Below are 18,355 nucleotides of genomic sequence, written 5' to 3'. Positions count from 1 at the left end.
AGGGCCGGCTGCCCGCTGTTAAGTCGCTTCCGTAAAACCCTACAAGCGTAGCTGAGGGAAAAGCCACCTCGGCCTTGTGCCCCCCAAGTCTTGTGAAGCGACGTTTTTCCACTGGGCTGGCTTTGGGGGTGCAGCGGCTGCACCTTAGAGAGACATGGCTGCCGGGGCAGGAGGGAGTTGGAGAAAGGCTGTGAGGGCGCTGAGGCGGCCGTGGGGTCACAACGATGGTGTGACTGGGGGAGAGGCCTTGGCCGCAGCCCTGGTGTGAGGGGTGCTGAGCTGTTGGTGTGGCGGGGGCGATGGCTATGCGTGGCCGAAGGCTGGGGTCTGCGCACAGGCTTCCCCAAACCACCCGGGAGCTAAAAAACAGGGGAGCTTCCACAGCAGAGAGCTGGCAGCCACGGCCAAAGTGTCCGTCTCCAGTTTCTGACAGTGCTCAGCAGCTGCAAGTGCTGCCCAAATGCTTCGGTGAGGCAGGAGGGAAACGGCTCCGGCAACAACTCTAATTAATAATGTGCTCTGCTGCAGAAAATCATTGGGTTTTTTTCTGTTCTTGGTGGTAAAAACTGGTTACAGCTGCAGGGTGTTTCTTATAAAGGAGCCAGTGGTGTTAGCAAGAGTTTTAGTGCCCTGAGTTTGCCCAGCTTAAAACTGCCAGTACGAGAGCATTAGCTGGTTTTAGTTGCATTTACGTACTTGGTTGAATTGGTGCTTAAATAATATACATACTTATGTGTCCAACTGTTTTGCTAGCCTCTCAGTAGTGGAGCTTGATTTAAGTGATTATAACGTACAACTTATGTACAACATACTTAATTGAGTTTAATATGAAGTGACATAAGTGAACATGAAGCCCTGCATTTCACGGTCTCACTGGCACCTGGCACTGATCTGACTCCTCCTTCCTCAAACAATAAGTTTTCGACTTTTCCATTGGTGACAAACATTCATTTCTCAGTCAGCTCTGCAAATTACTTTTAGCTGCTACGGTAGACCTTTTTTTTTTTTTAAGGAAATAGTGGTGAAGCTGCAGTACAAGAGTTTAAATGTCTGGTGACAAAATAGAGGTGCAGCAGGACCTCTAGTGCCAGCATACTCCATGTTAAGTTCAAAGGCAAGCTGAATCCAAACCCGTCATCCCCATCAAACCAGAACCTGCAGGCTTTTCCTGGCATTTCCCAGAACAGATTCGTCACCCACTAAGCTCTCTTAATTTTCCAGCAACTCTTGGGAATGCCAGAAAGAGAGAACCAGAGAGCCCTTAAGTATATAATTAGCAGCAAGAAGTCATTGAACAAACTGGTTTTGAGTGTCAATAAGACGACTTTATTTCAGGTAATTTCTTAAGTAATTTAAGACATCCTGTGTTGTCCAGTGTACCCCCTAATTCAGTGATCTATTTCATTTGCTGGTATGTTCATGTAGATTTACCTCGGAAGTGTTTGCAATAGGCTAAAACCAGTCCTGTAGCTAAGGAGAGAGAGACCAAAACCCTTTGCACTGTTTTCATCACTTAGCCACTATCAGCAAACACAAAGACAATGAAATAGATTTTCTGTTGGTTTAGGTTACTGCTCAGTGGAAAATTTTCATCAGTTTTGGTACATCTTTCTCCTGTAGTGGTGGTTTCCTCTGGCTTCCAGGCTGCAGGAATTTCTTTATTGTGGGGATATTGCTTATTCTTGCTTTAAAACTCTACAAAACAAAACCAAAAACAGCACTGTGCTTAAGAACCATGGTAACTGTCAGAATTTTAGATGTTATCCATGCTCTAAAAGTAACAGTATGGGTTGATCCTGCAGAAGAATCTATATACTTCATCCTATTATGCTTTTCTGGCTATAGTGACAGAAGGTGGCAATAACCCTCAGTATTTGAGGCTGACTAAATATACTTAGAATGTTAGATTTTGATTTTGTCTTTCACTTCTTTCCTCACCCTCCCACTCTCCCATATTTCTCAGCCAGTTTAAATCAGTGGTCTTGCATTGACTCACTGTCCATTGAAACTGTCCATTCAATTACCTGCAAAAGAGGAAATTTGGAGAGTATATCAGGCTTGCACTCTTCTGCCATTAAAAGGGTTTCAAGTAATTGCACATCTGCCCTGCTAAACTGGTTGCCAACAAGAAAGTCTTGTCCGTGGTCTTTCAAAACCTAAAAACAGAGAACCAGAAGCTGATGTGATTTTTTTTTTTTTCTCTCCCTATGTGACTTAATATGATATCTTCAAAGCAAGGTCACACACTGCATGGAATTATCCTTGAAAGAAGGAAATGCAGTAAGAACATCTGTAGTGCAAACAAATGATCTGAACACACCATCATCCTAAGCATAATTTATTGGTCCTTTCTCTTCTGCATTTCCTTTTGGCAGCTCAGTTGTACCTCTGTTGCCTTCACTCCTCTAGCTCATGTAATCAGCGCTGCTGTGTTGAAGGCTAAGCTTTATGGGATACAACCATCCCTGCAAATGTCTATACAGAATTTACAAGAGGGTTAAGCTCAGCCCAGGGCATAGTATCTTGGACTCTTTCAAATCATGGGCAGCTCACTTCTCACCTGTTTCCTCTTCAGTTTTTTGGAATGTTGTGTTGGGAGCTCTGCACAGGTAACCTCTGCCTCATGGTCTTGACACCCAGCTAATACATCCTCCCTTTTGTTACAGGAGGAGCTGTAATGCTTTACATAGCACGGATGGTTGAGGGCGCTCTGCGCTTCAGGATGAAACTTTATGTGAAAGCTGATGCCATAGTGTCTTTTGTCTGAAACAACATACAGACTGAAACATGGACATTTGGGGAGCTCCCTGTGTCCTGGGTTTTTGCAGCTCTGCAGATTTGTAGTGCCTTCTGTCCCCTCTGTAAGTGTCCTGTCTCCATCCTTGTCCCAGCCCCAGGAAAACTGTAGCATTTATATTTAACTGGTAATTTTTCTTCTCTCTTTTCCTCAATAAAAATTGTATAGGTCCAGAATGGAGTTTCAGGAAAACAGTATTAAGCTACTACATCTTTGTCACGTACCTTCTCGTAGACTGGGAAGTATCTGTTTGTGGCCTTGTCCACAATAGTAGCAAAATGTTGCTCCTTTTTATCCGCTGGTTGGAAAGTATGGGTCATGAGTAACTCATTCAGATCTATTATTGCTTCCACGTACATATCAATTCTGAAAGGAATAGATCCAGTTGGTCAAGTCATACACAGTAAGTCTGGGTAGCACGACAGCTACTGGCATAGCTTGGAGCAGTTCCCCCCCAGAGTACAGTGGCTTTGGGCAGGGGGAAGGGGAGGAGGAAAGTGCCTAAACAAAAATTGAAAGACTATACCCCTTCCGTTTTTCACTAGGAGTGACATTTCTCTGTATTAAGTTTTTTTGAACCTGAGTACAAAATTGGCATGTGTGTCATCCAAACTTATGTTAAAAATCCAGTCAGACATGGTAAATTAAACAGTAGGTCTATACAATTTCTAACAAATATCTTGAAGTGTGTTTACCTGTGCTAATTAACTTGAAACATTTAAAAACACTTCAGGTCAAACCATATGCCCTAAGAGCCCTGTCTTTTAATAACCGGTTATTACTTCTAATTCCTGGTTATTTGAGAAGTTCTTTCTTTCCATCAATGACATTTCCCTGAATTTGTTGTGGTGACAATGGCTCCTGCTGACAACTGCAGGAGAAGATGAAAAGCAGCATCAGTAAGACCGTCTGCCCTCTGCGCTCCTGACTTGCTTTCTTCTGATTATTGACCTTTGATCTTCATGAACTCCCTTGCACCATCCTGCCTATCTAATCTGGTGGGTTGTTACTGTTGTAGACATCACCCACAGGCACAGTCAACACGTGCCACGTGAAAAGCTGCTGTGTCACCCTGAATTGAACTGTGAGCTGGGATGTTCTTGTGTTACATGGAGAGGTAGTATGAACTGTAGTCTAACAAACAAAGGAGGTACTGTTACATTACAGGGCTCTCTCCTTCAGGTCCTTCCCGTAGAGGTTGTACTTTGTTGATATGTAGTTGCCAATGGCTCTGCTCTGCACCATCTTCATCCCATCAATCTCCACCATTGGCACTTGCTGAAACAGCAGGGATCCATCTAGGGAAAAGGGGACAAGACAAGGAGACATTCAGTCTCTGCATGAGAACCATTAGTGGGTGTTTGGCAAAGTAACCATCCGGGATATTTTTGATTCCTGACAGACTTCCTCATTCTCATTACTTGGTGTGGAGAAAAGCTTATCATGAAGCCAAGAACCATTTCTTAGTGACATGTTAATAATGTAATACTATAGCAGTCAGCTTCTTGAAGTTTCTTCAAACCTGAGGAAGTACCCAAATGCAGAACTTTCAGCAGTCATGCGCTGAAAAAAACAAGTCATGCACTGTGTGGCCCTCACTCAGCTGATTTCATGGAGGTTAATACAGATGAGAAGGACTGTAGGATCTGACCCATAATGAGCCAGTTTCTGACATGCTTTGGTGAGTATGATGGAAGTCTGGACTATTTAAGGGCTTGTCAACATATAATGTGAACATAAGTGCATATAATATTATCTTTGTGATTACTATATTGACTTCATACAATGACATACATCTGTATGGGTGTGAAGCAGGGAATAATGGGTAGGTTTCATGAGATTCCTGCAAGAGCCAAATATCACTTGGTAAATCCCTTACTAGTCTGCAGAAGCCTTATTCCAGCAAGGAAGAAGTCAGAATACCTCCAGGAACTGATCAGAGAAGCGAGTCAGCGTATTTGCTTTATGGAATCATATTTCTTGACTCAAATAACTGATCAGCTCTGTCTGTCTTTGTATCTACTGTAAGGCAAGCATGCAGAGAAACTGCTTGCTATTAAGGGCACATTTTAATTTATGCTTGTGTCTCAAAATACTTTTTGAAAGCTGGCAGGTGGCAGGGAGATCAAGTAATTGTTCCTAAAGGAGAGCAGGACTAGAAATGCCAACCCTAGCTCAGACTTCTTTGAAAAGCCAAGTGAACTGGAAGAGCACAGTCATTTAATTTGGTTTGGAGGGAATGTGAATATCATGTCCACAAAGATGGAAGCTAAAGATAGCAAGGTGAGTAGTTGCCTTGGGAAACAGGAGTGCATCAGAGGTACAAGTTAAACTCAGAAATCTGGAACTCTGGTTTCATATGAATATAAAACAACAACTTTGTAGGCAACCTAAAATGCTAATGAATTTCAAGATGTTTCTGCACTTAAAACCTGTATTGTTGCAGGACAGGAGACAATGGGCACAAACTGAAACACAGGAGACAATCATCTGAACTTAAGGAAAGGCTTTTTTACTGTGAGAGTGACTGTACACTGGCACAGGTTGCCCAGAGAGGCTGTGGAGTCTCCATCCTTGGAGATACTCAAAACTCAACTGGACACCATCCTGGGCAACTGGGTCTAGGTGGCCTTGCTTGAGGAGGGGGGTTAGAGCAGAAGATCTTGAGAGGTCCCTTCTGACCTCAGCCACTCTGTGATTCAGTGCAGATTGAAGCAACTGAGTGGATGGTACCATCTAACACACTGCAGTATGCATCTGTGATACCTCATGTACAATTCAGTCTAGATTTTCTTTTTAAGAGACATAAGACTTCTTGGGTGTTCTAAGACAAATTAGTGTTCTTGTTCTTATTCTTACTATCATCATCATCATCATCATCATCCAATTATTAAAAAAATGAAGGAAAACTTACCCTTCTGTAGCTTTGTCAGATCATCCTTTGTTTCCAGAAAACATTCTTCAAACTGCAGGAAGAAGAAAAGTTGTGTTGTCATTGCATGTTTTAGCTTCTGCTTTGCATGGGACAGTAAAGGCAGAAAGAGCTGTGTTTTGGGGAATTTTATTTTTTAAAAAATAAACCAGATTTGGAAGTGATATCTTTAAAAACTTATTTTGCCTCTGTCACATCCTCTCCTCTTCCCTCTCACATGTGATTCATATTTTTGCACAAGTAAGATTTTGGCCAAAACTGAGGTGACAGAAAGCTCAAAACCCCGCCTGCTGAGCCAATGATGACCATGTCGCTTCTGTTGTCAGTGCTGGCAAGAGATGGTGCAGGCAGAGGAGAGGACGGGTAAATTTACACTGCAGCATCAGAACTGTGTTATGGGTCCTTCGCCACAAGCTGGCAAAAGGAAAGACGAAGACGAGATCATGTGCCACGTGCAGCTTTCTGGCACATTGCCCATCACCATGACAGAAACTCACAGCTCTTAAAACACACAGATCCCCACACTGCCTCTCCAGTTTAATATCAGAAGCCGTTAAGAGGTAAAAACAATTACTCTGTGGTTTATAATATACAGTACTTTCAGGGGTAAGCTACATTGTAGTAGGCATAATAATTTTTTGCTATTTTGGACATTGGGATTTAACCGAAGGTCTTCTGAATTGAAAGTGCTCAGCCCCTGTGATGAGAAGATAAGAAGCCAGGTTCTGCTGCTGTGGGTTTAAATTTTTTCTTTCACTAGCTATAGGGGAAAGGCATTTATGGTGCTACCAGAAGGGCTGGCACATGATGCTTGGAAGTGAAATGTTAACTTGCCCTGCTTAGGGTAAGCTAGTGGTCATTGTTGGCTTGGTCAGCAATGTACTGATTGCAGAACTTGAAACTGCTGGTCAGTCACATTTTTTTTAAGGAACAGTAAAAATACATAATTGTCATATGCTCTTAGTATAACAAACAGAGACAAACCTCAACCCCGGCTGCTGCTAGTAGCCACCGTATTGATTCCATTCGGCCTCGTCCATTAAAGTAGTGCAGCTTGGGTTTGCCAGACATGTTTCTATGTGCCTGATTTCCTGCTATCTGGAATAAAGAAGTAAGATTTGCAAAATAAAGATTCAGAATGCTGGGTTTGAGTCTCTAACTGGTTCTCAAGCATTGTTCAAAGTTCTCTTGTTTGTAACAAATGATTTATGATCCAAGACTCATCAAATTAGTAGAGGAGGTAAAAGACTGTATTGAGAGACTGCTTTGTATCATTTTGCCTTACGATGTGTTCTACATGTGCACTTTAGTTAAGCAGAGCTCTGTACTGAAAGCGATTGGCCCATGTCAGAGAACAAGCAAATCAAAACCCATTTGCATCCCAAAGTGTTCCGCTCTGACCAAAAAGCAGGGTGCGTGAGATAACGCTGCTCTGTTTGTTTTGGCAATATCTCAGGACACGGTTTGCTGTTTAATCAGATACACAACATAAAGTCAGCAGTTGCTGTGCTTTCTCCAGGAGCCATTATGCTCCATTATAAAGTGACAGGAAGGATTTTTTTCCACCATTGTAAGCATTCAGACTCATTCACAACACTCCCCGCTCTTCTCATTTCTTCACTCAAGCACCTGAAGACGTGGAATTTAATTTTGTCTCTGGTAAAATTAAATTTGTCTTTATCACAGACAGAGCTGAAGTGCAATACCTGCTCTGTTCAATTCCCACTCTTTGCTGGAATTCAAAGCAACAACAGTTTCTAGGCAGACCGTCATCCTCCCCAGCAGCAAACACATAGACAGTGCCTAGTTTATACTAACTTCACAGTTAATAACATCGTGTCAACAGTAAAACTACAGCATTAAAGGCAGCAAAAAGCAAATGGCTACAAAAAACACATATTCCCCTTGTTGTAAGGAACTTTTGAGATCTAATTTTTTTTTTCTTAAATCTGTTCACCTAGAAAGTAGTTGATTAATAATTTAACATTTAATGCATATAACCGTGTTAGTAAGGAAAGTACACACAAGTATTTAATCTGTAAAACCCATTCACTGACTTATTTTCAAGTACACTAATTAATTATGCATGTCCAAAATCCAGACAGCTTACCTTGTACACAGTGTAACTCACGCTAAACTCTCAGTAGCTTTGCTTCGAGATTATATACATCTGTAGCCCCTCCTACAAAGAGAATTGCAAACAGTTCTCTGCTGATGGGAAACTCCTATTTCTCAAATGAACAAAACCCACTTAGGTCGGTTTAGTCACTCCTCACCTACAGAAAATAAATTCCTGACTAATGCTGACTGTGTACAAATGTAAGATTCACAAGAGGTCATGATCACTGGGAACATCTGTGCCAGCAGAAAATTGTATGCTTCCTATTTTGGCAACCTGCTGATTAAAAATAATTGGAATGGCTGAAAAGCTCCTAAGATTTAAAAAAATACTGTGATAGCAATCAAAATTTTATTGTACTATTTTATGTTTTTTTACTTTTAACAGATTGCTACTTTACATAAGTCACATCAGCTTGAATCCTTCATAAGCTTCCTTTCCTTCCTTACTGATGGGGGATACTCCTTCAGGACATTTTTCTGCTGAATTTCATTCCTTGACGTAGAAGGGTTTTTTCTTTTTCTATGAAAAATGTTTCCCTGAATTTGACCTGGAGAAAATGTATGGCAAAGAGAACTGTAAGAAACAGTAAATGAAGAGTGGCATCAGAAGACAAACTGCCCTCTGTACTCCTGACTGCTTTCTTCTGATAACTCTGTTGACTTCAAAGAGTCAATATAGCATAAACTCCCGTGCACCATTCTGCCTGTCTAATCTAGCTGGTTAATACTGTTGTAGACATCACCTGCGGGCAAGGTCAATGTGTTATATAAAAATCTGCTGAATCACCCTGAATGTAACTGTGAGCTGGGATATTTTCCTTGTATTACACAGGGAGGTTGGATGAATTGTAGTCTATCAAACAAAAAACCAAGTTGTTACAGTATAGGGGCCTCTCTCCTTCAGTCCTTCCTGTAGACGTATTTTGCTGCTATGTAGCTGAAAATGATCCTCATCCCATCAGTCTCCACCACTGGTGCTCCACATCTGGAATACTGTGTCCAGTTCTTGGCTTCCCAGTTCAAGAAAGACAAGGAACTGATGGAGAGAGTCCAGCGGAGGGCTACAAAGATGAACAGGGGACTGGAGCGTCGCTCTTATGAGGAAAGGCTGAGAGACCTGCTTAGCCTGGAGAAGAGAAGACTGAGAAGGGGTCTCATCAATGCTTATAAATATCTAGAGGGCGGGTGTCAAGAGGACAGGGCCAGACTCTTTTCAGTGGTGCCCAGTGACAGGACAAAGGGCAAAACTGGAACATGGAAAATTCCGTCTGAACATAAGGAAAAATTTCTTTACTTTGAGGGTGACAGAGCACTGGAAGAGGCTGCCCAGACAGGTTGTGGAGTCTCCTTCTCTGGAGATATTCAAAACCTGCCTGGACGCAACCCTGTCCAACCTGCTCTAGGTGACCCTGCTTTGGCAGGGGGGTTGGACTAGATGATCTCCAGAGGTCACTTGTAACTCCTATCATTCTGTGATTTTGTGCCTGTTAAACCAATGTATTCCATGCTTGACAGTAAAATAAGCTTAATTATCTATTTAGAGCTGGAACCAGAGAAGGACAAGGCATCAAAATGGTCACTGCTACAATGTCTAGGAGGTGCCTAGTCCCCAGATGGAACACTTTGTATCCTATACTGCACGTGAGGAGAGCCAGGCTTCACAGAATGGGGCTCCTCACTGACAGCGTGTCCTATAGCCTCTGCCTTCTGGTTCGGGCTCTTTTCTTTCTTCTTTCACTCTGTCCCCTTCTTACATTTGGGGAGGTTCTTCTCTCCAGCCTCTGAAAGCCTGCAGTGGGGCTCAGTCACCTATGCAGAGGTGTTCACGTCTTTGTGCATGTTCCAGGGCATCCGCCAGCCTCCAGCTGCTGCTCCGGAGAGCCCGGCTCTGTGGCATGTGCCATGGCATGATGGCCAGCCCTGCAGAGGTGTCACAGAGAGCCCCAGGCGTCTGTGCTAAGTGCAGCAGAAGCCCACTCTTGGTGTTGCTGTAGAAGCACAAGCTGCCCACATTTTGTTTCCTGTTAACATCCAGCTCAAAATAATTTGTTCGTATTTTATAATGAAACTGAACTCTGCATACAAATGTTTTATTTGCTTGCTTGAGAAGTGACTGCTTTCCCCTCTAGGCTTCTGGGAGTGCTGACATTTGCTGTTAGCACAGGTTTTTTTAAGAGTAAAAGAATCATTTTTTTTTAAGAGTGAAAGTTTCCAGCACTGTTGGACAGACGTGACTTATGACCCAGAATCTAGGATAATGTGGGAGATTGAAGCTTTCCCCTCATAGACATGTGCACCGAGGCATGTCTGGTAGCATTTCACAAATCCAAAGTCACTCTTAGGTAGCTTGGCTGGATTAATCATTTGTAGGCCTGGCCAGATAAACTCTAGGAGATATCCCAAGTCTGCTGATTACTTCTCCAAGGACTTGACATCCACTGGGTCAGAGGACTGACTGCAAGGTACGAAAACATGAGTTCAAGCATGAAAGTTAATCACAGTGTAGACAACTTGGGAAAACTCATCTCACTTAACTTTGTAGACGCCTACATCTACTTTAGCTGTCTAGTCTCCATTAAATAGGTCTAAATTAAGGAGGAATCCCTCATCATGCACTTGAGCAACAGCTGATATCCAAACTACTCGAAAGAGTCCTGTCTCAACTGAGACAGTTAAAAGTTTAGATGAAGCCAGTCCCTTCAGCCTTCCCTTAAGGGCAGGGGAGAGGAGTAGAAATCTTCAGAGGGTGATTTATCCCAATACTGATATTTCTTACCCTATCAGAGGTATCCATCAAGATTCCAGGCAAGTCTTCATCAACAAAGTTACTAGCCTGAATAAAAGTGAAAAGCGCGATACAATCGGTCTGTTAACTTAACAGGACTTTTGGCAATGTCAGTTCACTGAGCTTGTAAAGTATTTTGGAAAATGCTATAGAAGTGTCATTTGTACCTTGCGTGCCTGAAAACATCTGATCTGATCTCTTAAGGATGTCTAGGTTCAGATTGACCATCCGGGAGTTAAAACTAGGGGAAATGTCAAAGATATCCTAATAACTTAGGAGTAAATATTCAGCCCAGCTGCTGCTGTTGCCCAGCAGCTTGTTTCCAGGTAGCTTCTTCCTTTAAAACTTGAATTTTTTTCCTAAAAAGATAAATTTATTTTCTTAATTTGTTTTTTCAGCCAAGATACTGACTTCTTGACAAAGCATTGGAAAATGTTTTGTTTCCTCAGGCTTGGTGAACTTTTCTCTCTGTATAAAACATACCTAGTTGGCTCCCTTTCTCTCTCTCTCTCCTGCTTAGTTTGTAATCTTAGTTTGTGTCTTCTCGGCAGATTCCAAACTGTATCACTCATCTGTGGTTACTTCCTATTTTCCCCTCCACAATTCCAGCCCCTGGACCTTTCTCCTTTCTGGATGTGCTTCTCTCCCCATTGGAGACAGTCAGTATCATAGAATCATAAAATGCTTTAGGTTGGAAGGGACCTTAAAGATCATCTAGTTTCAACCCCCCTGCCATGGGCAGGGACACTTCCCACTAGACCAGGTTGCTCAAAGCCCCATCCAGCCTGGCCTTGAACACTTCCAGGGATGAGGCTTCCACAACTTCTCTGGGCAACCTGTTCCAGTGCCTTACAAACCTCCATAGTGAAAATTTTCTTCCCCAATATCTAATGTAAATCTCCCCTCTTCCAGTTTGAAGCCATTACCACTCATTCTATCACTAATGCCCTTGTAAAAAGTCACTCCCCGGCTTTCCTGTAGGCCCCCTTCAGATATTGGAAGGGCCTATAGGGTCTCCCCAGAGCCTTCCCTTCTCCAGGCTGAACAACCCCAACTCTCTCAACCTGTCTTCATAGGAGAGGTGCTCCAGCCCTCTGATCATCTTCGCGGCCCTCCTCTGGACCCGCTTTAACAGTAGCATGCCATTGAGAGGCAGGCAATATCAGGACTTCCAGAACATTTCACACCTGAAAACCTTCTCCTTTTCTACATGTTTGTCATGGCAACATTAAGCACCAGATTTGGTTACTGACATCCGCTGGAACAAAGTTTCCTTCTTTGCAGATGCTGCTCTGTCACATTAGCCCCCTCACACAGCAGTTATTGTCTGCTGTCCATATATATAAGCCCTAATATTTTTGTTTTAAAATCAATAGAAGCTGAACCTCTGTTGCTCTGTGTTCTGTCCTACAGCTGTAGAAATAAACCACCTCTGCCTTACCTGAGTCTGCAAAACAGATTGCGTGTTTCTCCCACAATGCTTTGTTCTCTAGAGATAACATATTTGTAACCTGCATGCAAAATGCTGGTAAGATCATACACAATGTTTGAAATAATTGATTTATGAAGAAAAATAATCAGTTTGGCAAGGAAAACTTTGCAGAGTTTCCAATTCACCCACAGGCCTTAATTGAAAGGGGGTAACATTGACTATATTTTGACCTTCTACAGGTGTAGAAGCAAGCAATGTACCAACCAGCTAACAGTAATCCCACTGGAATGTTCAAAGCCCATCCTGTTGCTCAGTGTGGAGAGGCAGCAGCCACACAGCTTGCATGGAGATGTGCATCGCTGCGGTAGCAGATACTAGGGATTTGGCATCCCTGCATGGGCGGGTATGCAGTGGCTTTCCTCTTGGGACAGCACAGAGGTGCCCCGTGACACAAGGTGGCAGGGTGCACCACAGCACCGCAGCCAAGCAGGCAGTTCACCTATGGTATTTTTAACTGTTAACAAATAAGTTCAGGTACTTTTCCTGTAAAGTCCAGCCTTCTGGATTTTACAGGAAAAGCAGCTTCTTCCAGCAACTGCTTGAGACCTGCTGCTTTCACTTACTAGGGAACCAAAGGAGACAAAGCACTGACAGCTGAGGTGACACAGGGAGGCTGGTGTCACAAGGCTGAGCGCTTGGGTGGCCTGGGGAATCACAGTTCAGAGCACCTGGTGAGGGTGAGGCAGGCCAGCACACATCCCACGTGCTGGTACGCTGGCTAAGTAACAAGCCGTCTCCAGCGGAGATCTTTCCAAGACCTCCTGTGACTCCCAGAGGGTTAGATAGTCACCACCAAATAGGACTGACAGTCTTGTGGAACAAGGTGCCAATGCCAACCACAACAGCTGCCACCACTGTGCACAGTGGCTCAATATTTGGAGCAGAGACCCAGGGTGAAAGCAACACAGGTCCATTCCTCCCTTCAGCCTAAGCTGACCCTGACATCAGACCTGGAAGTCTTTTGGGTGGCATATTCTTCATTGCTCACACCAGACCAAAGTCACTTTCCAAGTAACCTTAAATAGATTTTTAGGATAGAGATGATGAGCACAGCTCACTAAATGATTGGTGGACTTACCTGCACAAGGAGGGATTGATAATGAGGGAAATTTAAGCAACCATATTGCACCTTTAATGCACCTGAGATGTCCTAGCCATGAAACCTGCAGTGCTCTGTGACCCACTCCTCCCTTCCCCAATGCCACTCTGTGAATCGCCTCCACCATTGCAGACAGGCCTTGCTTGGAGGAGCTGTGGCCACCTTGGTGTCACTGGTGCTACCACATTTCCACAAGGGCTGGTGGTGCCCCATAGCACCGCTGAAGCAGCAACAGCCCCAGGATGCCCACATTTCACCCTGTGCAAAGTGGCAGCTCAGGCTCAGGCTTTGCTCTCTGGAGTTCTCTGAAGATCACATCAAACATGAGGCAGTGCCAGGGCACGGACGCTGGAAGATGCTGTCAGTGTTACTGAATTGATGGCGGCTCACTCAGGGATTATCGGTCTGTGCCTGCTGCTCTCACACAGATGGCTCCCAGACACAGTCAGCCCACGCCAGGGCCCAGCTGCAACAGACTGTTTGGATGTGGTTACACAGCTTTGGGTAATAAGAGAGTTTAATAGTGTGTATATGGCCTCGGAGCCAGGGACTGAAGCCTGGTGCTTCTTGTTTTACTAGGACAAAGACATAGCTGGCTGTTGGTGTCCAGAACTGGGGCTAGGAAGCAGCTGAGAGTCCCTCAAAATGGCAGATGAATGCACAGGAAGGAGCACAAACAAATATTGAACCTGAGTGATCATGTATTTGAGGATGTGGCTCTGCCCTCCCCGCCCTTTGAAGAGGTTCATCACATGAGGAGGTGCAAAGACTCCAATGCACTGGGAACAATGAAGTAAGGTGCCTGGAAGAAATCCCATTAAAAAGGCAGAGGAAGAAAATAATGAAATACTATAAATGCTGGTTCTTAGGCAAGACCTGGGAAGTGTGAGAAACCAAAGAGATTTGGCTTTGGTAACAACAGATGAAACTAATATTAAGTTACAAGTTTCATTCACACAATACTGTAAAACTAATGCAATATAAGTACTCACTCACCAAAATTGCTCTTGAAACAAATCTACTTCTTGAAGGGTTAGCAATTCAGTGAGTCTTTTCTTCCTTCTCTTCCATATATCTTATTCTGAAGCCTATTTTCATCCAGAAAATATCTTCTTCAACAAGTTACATTCTGACAGTACTAACACTGCATTGGTCTTTTTTCAAATGAAAAAAAAACCCTACAAATAGTTCTTGCTTCCATATGCCTTCGTTTTCATGTTTTGCCAAGGATTTGATATCAATAAAGACAAATCTGCTGTCACATTGCCAGAGTAATCAGAATGTTTTATTTCGGGTTTGGGTTTCTTTTTACCATTGGTTTTAACTACAACAATACTAATTTACTGAGCTTCCTACTTCCTTTGGTTTGGGCTTTGGGGTTATGGTTGGTTTTTTCCCCAGTATTTTGGGTCTCACTGAAGGTAGTGAGGCATTCATTTCTTAAAAATCTTCAACACAGTTTCTACGTAAATTTCATCTGGTGGGGGTTTCCTTGGGCTGCCAGGCTGCAGGAACTTCTTGATTGTAGGCATATTGCTTATTCTTGTTTTAAAAGCCTAAAAAATAAAAGCAACAAAATGAGTGAGAAATATCAGCTACTCCAGTAGCAAACAGTGCTCCTTGCACAGAACTGCTTCCCCCTGCTGCTAGAAAAGATCATAACATTCATTCAGATCTCAGTGCCACCTACAGTCTCCTGTCCAACAGGAGAAGGACCCAGCTGCTGCAAAAAGCCTGTTCTTACCTATGAAAGCAGTACTGGACCAGACAATATCTAAATCTCTGCTGCCTGAAAGAACCTGATGGCAAAAATTCAGCATCTGGGAGCATCAAGGAATAGTTTTGAAGGTACAAATACACTAACCCAGCTCATGACCTTTTTCTTTTCATTGCTGGTTCTGATGGTGCAAACTACCGTGTGAGCAAACCACAATATATGTTAACATGGTTTCCATTTTTACTACATTATGTAAATATCCAAGCCCTGTTTGCATCTAGCACAGCCACTGTTGTCCCACTGCCCCAGCATTTCTAGGATTGCGTGGGTGAAGGCGAAATGGCTGGAGGCATCCTTGGCTTAACTCAGTTGTCCAGTAGAGGCTTCTCGTACTGTGATGTAGCCTAGGGTAGCCAAAATATCTACACAGAGCTGGCAGATATAACACAGCCCCTCGGGGAGACCTATTCCCTTCTGGAGCACCGGCTGGAGGCCAGGATTAGGATTAAGGAAGAGTTGGGCATCTCAGGTGGCAAGAGATGCCTGTGTTAAGGCAACTGAGTCAAGATCCTGAGAGACCTCATTGTACAGACAGTCAGAGAGGACTCAGTGATGCAGATTGCAAGCAGCTGGAGACCTCACAGTTAGCCGAGCAATCTTAGATACACAAGAACCTCTTCTAACAACAGGGCTAAGGGAAAGGAGCTTCACAGAGCGACAGCCAGTTCATGCTCGCAAATGTATGAACATAATTTCCTCTTCCTTACAGGCACTGGAAATACAAGAAGGAGCAAGAAAGGTAAAAACTGTGAAATAAGTAACCACTAATTTCAGAAACTTTTTCCCTTCTGGCAGTGAAGGAATCCCTCCATAATTCAATGCAAGGCTTCAACAGGACTGTGCCCATGCCAAGTGGGTAAGACATCTTGCTAGAAGGTGGGAGCTAGAGGCAAGAATTACCTGAGGCTGCAAAACTGCATATGGGATAAAATCTGACACACGTTACTGCCCACTTTGTGGCTGAAGTGCCTCATGCTGTCACACTAAATTCAGGTTTAAACTGTTGGGGTTGAGCCTTAAAAATTTTAAAAAAGGTAATTTAAAAAAAAAAAAATTAAAAAAAAAAATCAAAGCTCTTTTCCTCATCAGTTGCATACAGAAAACCTAACTGTGATAGTCTGATTGATGCTGAAGCGTTTTGTTTGTTAATGGGAATAAAGCCAAAGTCTTTGAGTGCACCCTTCAAATTAACAGTTTGTTAGCACAAAGAAACATGACCCCAAGCCTTGCATCCTCAACTCAAATTTGCATTGCCTACACTGTTTTATTACCATGATTACAGGCACATGGGAGGACTACTGAACACTATCTGCTTTTTTGCGGTCACAGACTAGTTGGGTCCACTGTATCTCAATTCTTAATGACTCCTGCAGGTCATGCCCCAGGTTTGCCCGTGCACTGTGCTCTGTAGCATGCTGCATGCCTGGAAGTTTCTGGTTTCTGATCAAGTCTCACAGCAGAAGTGCCTCACTTCTGCTTGGTTTCAGACTTTGTACATAGGCAGAGAATTCATCCTCGATTGTATTGAGTTGATTATTGAAAGAAAACTGTAGTGTAATGCTAAGGCTCAAGTTTCTAGTCGTACTGTAGAAGGCAGAAGCAAAGTGAGGTTACTGGGATCCCAAAATTGCAACACCAGCCAGTACAGAAAGTGGCACACTGTATCTTATTCTAACTTGTCGACCTGTATCACAGGCTTAATTTGTTATCTGGTATTAGATAGCATCTACTGGCAGGAATCAGGAAAATTAAGAGGGCAGCCTAGATCAGTGATTCCCTTTGGATGACAATTTATTTCTATTGAGGAGGCATATACCACTCAAAAACGGATAGGTGTACCTGAACAGGGTTAATCGGGAGCACAGTGTCTTACAACAAACCAACTAAATCAATTCCCTCTTGTTCTTGATGTTAAGCAATCATACAATAGTGACAGTTCCTCGAAGAGCCCACACTCCTGATTTACATAGCGTGCAGAGATGATCACTTCAGGATTGCCGTCCAGCTCCTGAATACAGGCGTACTCAATAACAACGTTACCTGCAACTGAGGAAACCCGGACAGCACAGACGGTATTTTCTCCTCCACTGCTAAAATGGCTTCAATTAGCTGAACATCTGCCCAGCTGAATTTGTTGCCCACAAGAAAGTCTTGGCCATGTTGTTTCAAAACCTGTAGAATACAAGAGAATGGGGGCTGCGGATGATAATGGGACATACAATGCCTGGCAGGTGAGCCTCACAGCACAGCTGTAGAGCTGAACAGCAATTAAATCTGAAATGTCAGGGTGGAGTTTTCTGCTGGAAGCTGCGAACCTAAAAAATCTGAACTCTTGCAGTACACAGGCTACAAACTTTGGTCACTCAGTAATGATGAATGATGGCGTCCACTGGCAACACGGACAAACCCACACACTTATGTGGACTAGTAACAGTCATAGAATTAGAAATAGGGATAATGGAGGAACTTAAAAGTAACTTGGAGAATTTATAAAATTGCCATTTAGATATTTCATTTAAATTTATGTCTAATGTTGATACCAGGAAACAAACTTAGAAATGCAGAATTACAATAGCTAACCAAAGAAAATCCTTGCCTTTGGGAATAAGTTATTTAGTCATAAGAACATCTAGGATGTTCAGCCTTTACTATTGTTTTGCATCTAAACTAGATGAATGTTACAAAAGTGAGAAATGTTGCCAGATGCATGAGTCATTTGGGTTTGGTTTGTTGTTTTCGAAAGTGGGATGTGCAGAAATCTATGACTGTTGTTTTACTAAAGTACTCCTCATCTATCCACCTGATTTATTTGCAAGGGATTTTGGCATTCTTCTAATGAAAATGTTCCAACTGAAATTAAGTATAGCAGAGAGATGTGCTCTAAACCAATATAAGTGCAGAACTATACACTCAAGGACAAAAGAAATCATATGTGCTTGCTTTTACTTTAGTGAAAAGTTTTGCAAAAATTCTGAGAACATATTGCTTTGTTTGCTTTGTAGATGTTCAAATACCACAGCCCTGACAACACAAGCCAACAAATAAAGAAAACATACTGCTGTATTTCTCCTTCTTTGAGAGAGCCAAGAAACTTGAGGATTTGGAACTGACCTGCGCTGCAAACATGTTCTTATTTTGAGGAAACTTTTTGATAACTGTAAATACAAGTTTTATAGACACATCCTCACTGTCACTTACCTTTTCAAAGACTGGGAAGTACCTGTTAGTTGCCCTCTCCTTAATTGAGTCAATATTTTTCTCCTTTGCGTCAGGTGGAGAGAAAGGAAACATCAAAATCATTTGCATCAGATCTGTTATTCCTTCCACATACATGTCAATCCTATTGGGGGGG

The 18,355-nt window shown here is 42.9% G+C and overlaps 2 protein-coding genes across 2 annotated transcripts in view; both read right to left on the bottom strand.

Annotated features, from left to right (window-relative positions):
* Positions 1–1,575: 1,575 nt before the first annotated feature.
* LOC104283902 (glutathione S-transferase-like) lies at positions 1,576–6,800 on the bottom strand. The gene is made up of 6 exons (XM_009882142.1): positions 6,714–6,800; positions 5,712–5,763; positions 3,963–4,095; positions 3,022–3,163; positions 2,025–2,156; positions 1,576–1,695 (listed from the first exon to the last, which is right to left on the bottom strand). Exons 1-6 carry the CDS (start codon positions 6,798–6,800, stop codon positions 1,576–1,578), a joined length of 666 nt encoding a protein of 221 aa, XP_009880444.1.
* Positions 6,801–14,622: 7,822 nt separating this feature from the next.
* LOC104283901 (glutathione S-transferase 3-like) overlaps positions 14,623–18,355 on the bottom strand; it is an 8,444-nt gene continuing 4,711 nt past the window's right edge. The window contains exons 4-6 of the mRNA XM_009882141.1: positions 18,202–18,343; positions 17,044–17,175; positions 14,623–14,782 (exon numbers count right to left, since the gene is read on the bottom strand). Coding sequence (XP_009880443.1) covers positions 14,660–14,782; positions 17,044–17,175; positions 18,202–18,343 — 397 coding nt within the window. The 3' untranslated portion in view covers positions 14,623–14,659. The remainder of the gene's footprint in view (positions 14,783–17,043; positions 17,176–18,201; positions 18,344–18,355) is intronic.

The sequence above is a fragment of the Charadrius vociferus genome, unplaced genomic scaffold (assembly GCF_000708025.1).
Source record: "Charadrius vociferus isolate BGI_N301 unplaced genomic scaffold, ASM70802v2 scaffold113, whole genome shotgun sequence".
NCBI lineage: Eukaryota > Metazoa > Chordata > Aves > Charadriiformes > Charadriidae > Charadrius > Charadrius vociferus.
This window is presented reverse-complemented; position numbering and strand designations above follow the sequence as displayed.

Bases quoted from the DNA above. Each gene is read 5' to 3' on its own strand.
- LOC104283902 (XM_009882142.1), bottom strand. From the start codon at position 6,800: ATGTCTGGCAAACCCAAGCTGCACTACTTTAATGGACGAGGCCGAATG. The intron at 4,096-5,711 runs GTAAGTTTTCCT...CCTTTTCCCTAG, and splicing joins TCTGACAAAGCTACAGAAGG to ATGGATCCCTGCTGTTTCAG. The intron at 2,157-3,021 runs GTACGTGACAAA...CTCTGTTTTTAG, and splicing joins ACTTCCCAGTCTACGAGAAG to GTTTTGAAAGACCACGGACA.